The sequence below is a fragment of the Oryx dammah genome, unplaced genomic scaffold, assembly GCF_014754425.2.
Source record: "Oryx dammah isolate SB20612 unplaced genomic scaffold, SCBI_Odam_1.1 HiC_scaffold_19, whole genome shotgun sequence".
Classification (NCBI taxonomy): domain Eukaryota; kingdom Metazoa; phylum Chordata; class Mammalia; order Artiodactyla; family Bovidae; genus Oryx; species Oryx dammah.
Genome location: NW_024070203.1, coordinates 34,901,723 through 34,909,654, shown reverse-complemented (window position 1 = coordinate 34,909,654; position 7,932 = coordinate 34,901,723). Strand labels below are relative to the sequence as shown.

The following is a 7,932-nucleotide window of genomic DNA, read 5'->3' as shown; positions in this document are numbered from 1 at the left end:
ACTGCAATGAGGAGAAGCCACTGCAATGAGGAGAAGCCACTGCAATGGTGAGAAGCCACTGCAATGAGGAGAAGCCACTGCAATGGTGAGAAGCCACTGCAATGAGGAGAAGCCTCTGCAATGAGGAGGAGTCACTGCAATGAGGAGGAGTCTCTGCAATGAGGAGAAGCCACTGCAATGAGGAGGAGCCGCTGCAATGAGGAGAAGCCGCTGCAATGAGGAGAAGCCACTGCAATGGGGAGAAGGCCTTGCACGGACACCAGAGAGTAGCCCCCGCTTGCCACAACTAGAGAAAAAGCCCACAGAGCAACAAAGACCCAGTGCAGCTAAAAATAAATAAATCAAAGTTTAAAAAACTTAAAAACTCAACTCCATATATGTAGCAATTAAGCAGATTGGCAATTTACTACTTAAATGATTAATTTATTGCTAACCCCAAGTACTGAACAATGTAAAAACATAGGCTGAAAAGTAAGACGGACAGAAAAATCGGTGTATTTTTGTAAAGTAAATATGCAGGATATACCCTGCTACTAGAAATATCTTTCAAATAGGAGGAATAAATCTATCATGTGCTGTAAGTAACACCAGCCATCTCATTGCTTTGAGGAGACAGTTATCTGCCAGTATGGCTGAACAGACAGGTGCAGACAAACCCACTGACCTCTCTCTTCTGGTTTTGTTCATGTTACTATCTTTTTTTAATTGAATGTGACAAAATACTCCACATGTTTGTGACCCAGCTCAAAGGTTGCTCTTTTCATGGAAGCTTCCCTGATTCTTCCAATGTGCCCTGACGTCATAGACAGTGCAGCTTTTCTACTTGCTCTGTATCCTTTTCTATAAGAGGTCATTCTGTGTGACTTTGTCATGCCCACCGACAGAACACAGCTTGCTGAACCATAACAATATTTTGGTTTTTCTCTTTCTTAGGTTGAATTCTCTGAGAGCAGGACTGTGCCATTCGATTTTGGGTCAAGCACACCTAGCATAGGACTTGGTCACCCAGCAGATAATCATTCTTCCTTTGATTCAATAAGTACCCACCGGCGGTTTACAGTGGGCCCCCTGTGCGCACTGGGTCCATGCAGCTGGGAAGGAATGTGTAAAGGGAAGCCAGGTGACAGGTATTGAAACAGGTGGACTTAGCAGTGGGAAAATACAGCAGCTCTAATTTAATTAATTGCTTCTCTTTTCTCACTGAAATAGGAAGTGAGACCAGCAGTCTGGAGTGATGGAGGTAGACAATTGGAAGTGTGAGAGCACAGAAGAAGGTAGGAAGCAATCTGTTTTGGAGCAGGAAGGTGAGTTTCAAGGAGAAATCATGCCTGATGACGGACAGCGCTGAGTGACCACTGAGCTCTGGTTGGACATCTCAGGAAAGATGTCACTTGCCTGATTTGGCTAGGTGGATGTGTTTAATGCAACGCCATCGCCAAGGTCTAAAGTGCGTGCATTTGTCTCATTTGACAGTCTTTCCAGTTTTCACTCACGAATAGCTTTAACTAGCTTGATGAGCGAATCTGTTAGGTGGAGTCAGGCAAAAGGAGCCCAGCTGAATGGGGGCCTGGCAGGTGGGAGTTCCCAGACTGTTGACACCAGCTTCCTGCTAGGCTTGGCCAAGAGGGTACCGTGGCAGGAGCTTGGAAGGTGGGGGGCCAGGTAAGAAGACATTTTTCTGGCTTCCAGCTCAGATCTGCCTAGTCTCATCCTTGGACCTGTCTGGTCTCCAGCCCTTGGCATGCCGGGGGGCACAGCCCCACCGTGGCAGGGGGAGCAGCTGCTGGGACAGGCCCTCAAAAGTAAGAATATTCCTATGAGCCTTGCTCCATCCTTGTCTGGTGTCCTTCCCTGGGCATCTCTGCAGCAGGTAGGCTGGCCCGTCTGGTTACCCAGCACTCGCCAGGCTGGGCCCCTCCACAGAGACTGTGCTCCTCTTTCTCATTCGTCTCACCCCAGTGCTGAGAGCTGCTTCCTTTAATTAAGAATCTCTGACTCGTTTGAACATCCTCTTTTTGCCCTCTCAGCTTCCTATGTAGATTCCCTGATTTAAATCCCTGCTTTTTGACATACCTAATGAGAAATGGAGTATTTCCTGACTTATCAATAAACAAGGATGTCACAGCCTTCAGCAATTGCAATGCTCCTTTGTGAATTGGTGAGCCTTAAGGGAACTCAGGAAAGAGAAGAATACCTGTGATCTGACAGCCATCAGACCATAGCCACTCCCTCCAGTGAGCCCCTAGGGAGCTCAGATTGAGAAAGCACAAGATAGTGGCCCCAGAGAGCTGAGCTGCATATGAAAGGAATGACTTCAGTGAGCGAGACTCTTGCATCTTCCCTTACATGGAAAAGCACTAAATTCTTTAACTTGGGGTATCTGGCTTTCTTTAATTCACAATAATCTTTTGATGTTCAGATGACCTGCCCTTTGTTGCAAAACTTCTATATAACCTGGCTCCTCTCCTCAGCTCCCTGGAGCAGTTCTCTCAGGGTCACTTTCGATGCTGCCTCCTGGGCTTGAAGTCCTAAAAATTCCCACCAATTAAACATAACTCTCAACTTTTAGGTTGCGACTAATTTTTAAGTTGACACTAACGTTTTTTGTCTTCCTGGTTGGGGATGATATTCTAATGGACACAAAAAAGCAAAACACACACCAGTTAAGGATCAGAGAGACAACAGCAAATCCCTGAGTGGTGTGGGGCATTAAAGTGTGTGCACAAGCTCTTGGCAGATGTTGTGTAGGAAGGGCCAGCGGGCTGGTGCCCACACCAAGATGAAGGAGAGCTGGGCGGCAGGCGCAGACTTCCTGGCCCGCAGCATCCTCAGACCAGACACCAGGAGAGGGGTCCTGTTGCTACAAACTTGGAAATGAACTGTCCTGTCTGGTCTGCTCCCCTCTTCCCAAAGTTATGAGCATAGATTTCATCGAAACAAATTTAACACTCGCATTTCCTAGGTCTCATTGAACTAAATGGCTACAAGAACAAGGACCTTAAAATAAACAGCTTCAGAAACCCAGACTTAACTCTTGTTCAGCTCAACTTGAGGAGACAACTGTGCCCGTGGATTGGAGCTCACCTGTTTGGCATGAACACTGCGTTAAGGGCATTGGGAAGAACTGCGTTAAGGGCATTGGGAAGAACAGTCTACAGAGGGGATGGGGAACAGCCTGCCCCGCACTGGGGAGGACAGCTTTTGCTACATCGGCCTTGGGGTGATGAGCAGCCTTCCAGTGGGATGGTGGACCCTCAGGTTGCAAGGTGAGTGGAGACAGAATCGGTCAGAGACCCATGTGTCAGGGTAGGCTGGACGCCCGCGACTTGCCTTCCACATAGAGTGTGACACAGTGAGATCTGTTCCCTAATGAACAACTGGCTCAAGTAGGGGATGCGTGGCCTCCTCTCTGGGGAAGGGGAACCAAATGCACTGTGAGATTCCCCTAGTTTCATATCATCCCACCTAGAAGGTAGAACAGCTCTTTCTGGAAAATACCCAGATAAATTAGGCATTTCTAAATATGTTTTGTTGCATTGTTTACAACATCACATTACAAACTTTTAATAAAAAGTAAAGTTTTAGGACAGATTTTACAGCAGTTCACACACCATCATGCACTCAATAGGCATTTAAAAAATGTGTTAATGAGCAAATGAGAATAACAGTGGAAAAGTAGACAGATCTGAAGGGAGGGGCACAGGCCCCCCTTGCAGCTGGTACTGTTACCGGAGCTTCCCCTCCCCAGAGGAAATCCACAGGTGGAGCCGGGCACAGAGATGGGGACCCAACACAAAGGACTTGGGCCTGGGGGCGGATGGGTTCCTGGTCTAACCTGACCTTGGGGAGCCAGCCCGCTGTTCTACCTACTTTACATTGCAGGCAGATTCTTTACCATCTGAGCTACCTGGGAAGCACTGTAAAGTGGAGCAACTGGAAATCCAGGGATTTGGGTCTAGAAAGTCCTCATCAGGATGTGACAAAGGAGGCAGTAGTCACATCCAAGTCGTCTCTCATCCTGGCTGGCTGGGGACAGTGTCTGTTTAAGGGAAACCTCTTAGCTTCCGGACTTCCCATGTGGTGCTAGAGGTTAAGAACCCGCTTGCTGATGCAGAAGACATAAGAGACGTGGTTTGTTCCCTGGCTCAGGAAGATCCTTCAGAGAAGAAAATGGCAAGCCACTCCGTATTCTTGCCTAGAAAATTCCAGGGTTGCAAAAGACTCTGACACAACTTCTTGACTAAACAACAATTTACTCTGTGTGTTTTTTTTTTTTTTTAAAGCACAACTTTCTGCCCACTTCCCTGCTTAGAAAATAGCTACCATACAAGTGGCTGAGCAGGTCAGTGGTCTTATCTCTCATCTGTGCTCAACAACTTGGTTGATCCTAGTGATCTTTGGATCCAGTTGTCTCTTGACCCTCTTTGGGGAGACACAGAACATGTTTACCCTATGTTTCTCTGATTTTCATAGCTAGGCTTGCCTTGGCCAAGGATGAGGTCCCAATCCCAAAGTCTGTAGCAGACCTGATGCAATAGTGAGCTTAGCAGCTAAGCTGGGAACAGCATTAGGGAAGAGCCACAACTCCAAGAAACACGTGGTTTGATTCCTATATTAAGGATGAACAATCTTATGAAGCCAACGAATTACCTTTTCTCTGTTTGTTTTTTTCTGTAAAACTTTACATCAAACTCTCAGATGGAAAAGATGAACTCATATCTTATAACCCACCTTCCCTTCCCTCCTCCATCTCTATCATCTTTAGGGTGAAAAGTTTTCTGTGATTTTTCAAATCTTTCAGGAAACTAGTAGAGATGCCTAGTAATCTTGGGCCACTGGACAGTGGCTTGCAAGCCCCCCTCCACTTATGCATGGGGTTTTCTCTTTTAGAGAGTTTTCAGGTGTGTAACTATACCAAGAGGGGGTTGTGAGTTGTTCTGGAGAAGAGCAACCTGATAGAGGCTCAGCTTCATATAGCCTCTGCATTTGTATCCTCATGTACAGACCCCCTCTTGATGCCTGTGCCTGACCCTGTAAGGATCAACACTATGGCCATGCTGTCAAGGAGTTTGTAGGCCATCTCTTTTAGTTTGTGCCCTTTACATTTGAGAAATGGGGACCCAGGGAGGTTAAGTGACTTGCACCAGATATCACAGCAAGGAAGTGAGACAAGCAAAGCCAGAGCCTCCCTCTGCAGCTCACGGTCTTTCATCTCTAGACATGCTCCTCCACAGACAATTCATATGTCTCACATTCTCCAAGCTTATCTCTTCTGTTTCTGTGCTAACACCCATCTTCTCTTTCTTCCAATTGGCTTTCTGGCCTGTGAGGCTCACACCCCATGGTTCTCTTTGACCCTTTTCTCAGACTTCGTGCACTGCAGCTATTCTTGTGTAGAGCCAGGGTTGGGCCACGAACTCATAAGTCCACGGGTCACTGGCTACCAGCACCCTCTCCACTTGTCTTTTCCTGTCATATGTCTCCCACCCCTCCCTGCAGTTACTAGGTTAGTGTGCTTCTTGCAATAACGAGTTATAAGGACATTGTAGGGGTTCCCCTGATCAAGTCTCAGCTTAGAGGATGGCCTAGTACACAGGGAAAGTCACAGCCAGGCTCTGCTGAGGTTGAAACAAGATGCACACATTATAGAACGTTATCTGTTTAATATCTATCAATTACAGGATGGACACATTATCAGGAAACTATTTAGAACACGGCTACGTATGCATCATCCTCCATATATATTCACCTGTCTACCCACTGGCCTGTCTAATCTTCTTGCTTCTGAAAAGATTGGAGCAGCAGGCCCTAAGGAAATGGCAGGGCAGATCTGTTATTAATCGAATCATCTTACTGACAAGATGATCCAACAAGATAGTAAAGCACAAAAATATTAATCCGACGGTAATATTTGTTTCATAAAACTTTGTACTACACAAACAATACATTGTTCAATACTGACATTTTCCCATGTGACCTTCTTTTTAAAAATATTAAGGTAATCTTTATCATTTCTTTTCACTCTCTCTCTCCCTTTGCCTCTTAATGTCAAAAGGAAATGGTAGAGATTACCCTCATATTCAAATATATATATAAATTTACATATATAATGTACATAATATCTAATATACATAAAACATTCAAGAGAGAGAGGACTATAAGTCTTTCTTCAAATGTTTGGAAATTATCATACAAGCCAGAAAACTTCAGCAGATTCTATTCTCATATTGACCAAGTGTAAAATCATAAGGATTTTTTTCCTACTCAGAGGGCAGCTTGAGAGCAAAAAAAGAATTGTCTTTCTGTAAATTACCCATGATAAGTGAAGGCGAGGAAGAAAATAAGCCTTGTTCACAAATGCAGGTGTCAAGCAGCCGACATTAACCAGGAGCACCGTGACCGGCGTCAACAAAGGCTATTGGAACGGTCCTTGGGTTGTGACAAAGGAGCCAGACAATCCTTCCCCAGGTGCAGGGAGCAAACTGGAGCCCTTACCTTGCAGGGCCTGCAGGCTGTGCGTCTGCACGATAATGCAGAGCTGCAGCACCAGCTGGGGGGCGCTCTCCAAGAAGGTGGCCAGTAGGTGCAGCATGCTCACGTCCGCGTATTCATACACCATCTTCCAGTAGAACCTCCACCGGTCGTTCTCCCCGCTCTGCCGACTCCGAATACCTAGGTATATCGTGTGGAAATACCTAGAAAGGAAACATGGAGGATAAGAGACCAGAGTGATGACTGATCCTGTCTGCTCTTCCGCAAACCACAGTATCTGTGCAAGCACACACAGGAAAAAACGGCCTTAGTGGCGTATCAATTAAAAGTGAAAGGGAACGTGAAAGTCACTCAGTTGTGTCCGACTCTTTGCGACCCCATGGACTATATAGCCCATGAAATTCTCCAGGCCAGAATACTGGATGGGTTAGCCTTTCTCTGCTTATCACTTAAGGCCCCAAGTTAACCCTTATTCTTAAAGGTTCACTTTGAGGAGTCATTGCAATTTTCATCCTCATTGAAGGCATCCTGTGAGTGCTAAGTCGCTTTAATCATGTCCATCTCTTTGCGACCCCACAGACCATCTCCTGCCAGGCTCCTGTGTCCATGGGATTCTCCAGGCAAGAATACTGGAGTGGGTTGATGTTTCCTCCTCCAGGGGATCTTCCCAACCCAGGGGTCAAACCTATGTCTCCTGTGGCATTGGCAAGCAGATTCTTTACCACTAGTGCCACCTGGGAAGCCTGAAAGCATCCCACTGCCCTGTAGTTTTGAAGAGGGAGATGAAACTGAGGTATAGAAAGGATGTGCTACTTTGAAAATCTACAAATACCCTTTCTGGTCAGTGCCTCTATGTGCTTTAACATCAAGAGACATGCCGTCAAGGAGAGAATGCATGTCAAGTTCCAGAGTGTTTATGCTTGTAAGTTCTCCTGATACCTTTTTTTTTAAAGTAAAAATTATTTATTTATTTTTTATTTTTGGCCGAACTGTGTAGCATGCAGGATCTCAGTTACCCAACCAGAGATCAAACTTGCATCTCCTACGGTGGAAGCATGGGGTCTTAATCACTGGACCACCACAGGAGTCCTTTCTGATAACCTTTTAAAAAAATATTTACTACTGAAAATTTCAAACCAATACAAAAGAAGAAAGAAAACCAGTGTATTGAATCCACAATAAAATTACCCCACTGCTTTAAAAATATCCTCAGTAGAATCATCAATGTGGTAATGGTAAGCATTACATGTTAATTTTCCAGTGTGTTTGGGAAAGTGAGAGAATGAGAACAAGCTTGACAATCCTAAAAGCCAGCACCACTTCCTTTTGGGTGTGAGAGATGCTGTCTGTGAACAGTCATCACATTTTATTCTGACAAACTTGCATTTGTTCGTTGGTAGCACGAAAAAAGAGCTTACCCTAAACATATACTTTATGTAT

The 7,932-nt window shown here is 45.4% G+C and overlaps 1 protein-coding gene across 1 annotated transcript in view; it reads right to left on the bottom strand.

The window, feature by feature from the left end:
- Nucleotides 1-7,932, bottom strand: part of XKR4 (XK related 4) — a 309,890-nt gene that overhangs the window by 110,110 nt on the left and 191,848 nt on the right. Inside the window, exon 2 of the mRNA XM_040261231.1 lies at nucleotides 6,496-6,695. Coding sequence (XP_040117165.1) covers nucleotides 6,496-6,695 — 200 coding nt within the window. The remainder of the gene's footprint in view (nucleotides 1-6,495; nucleotides 6,696-7,932) is intronic.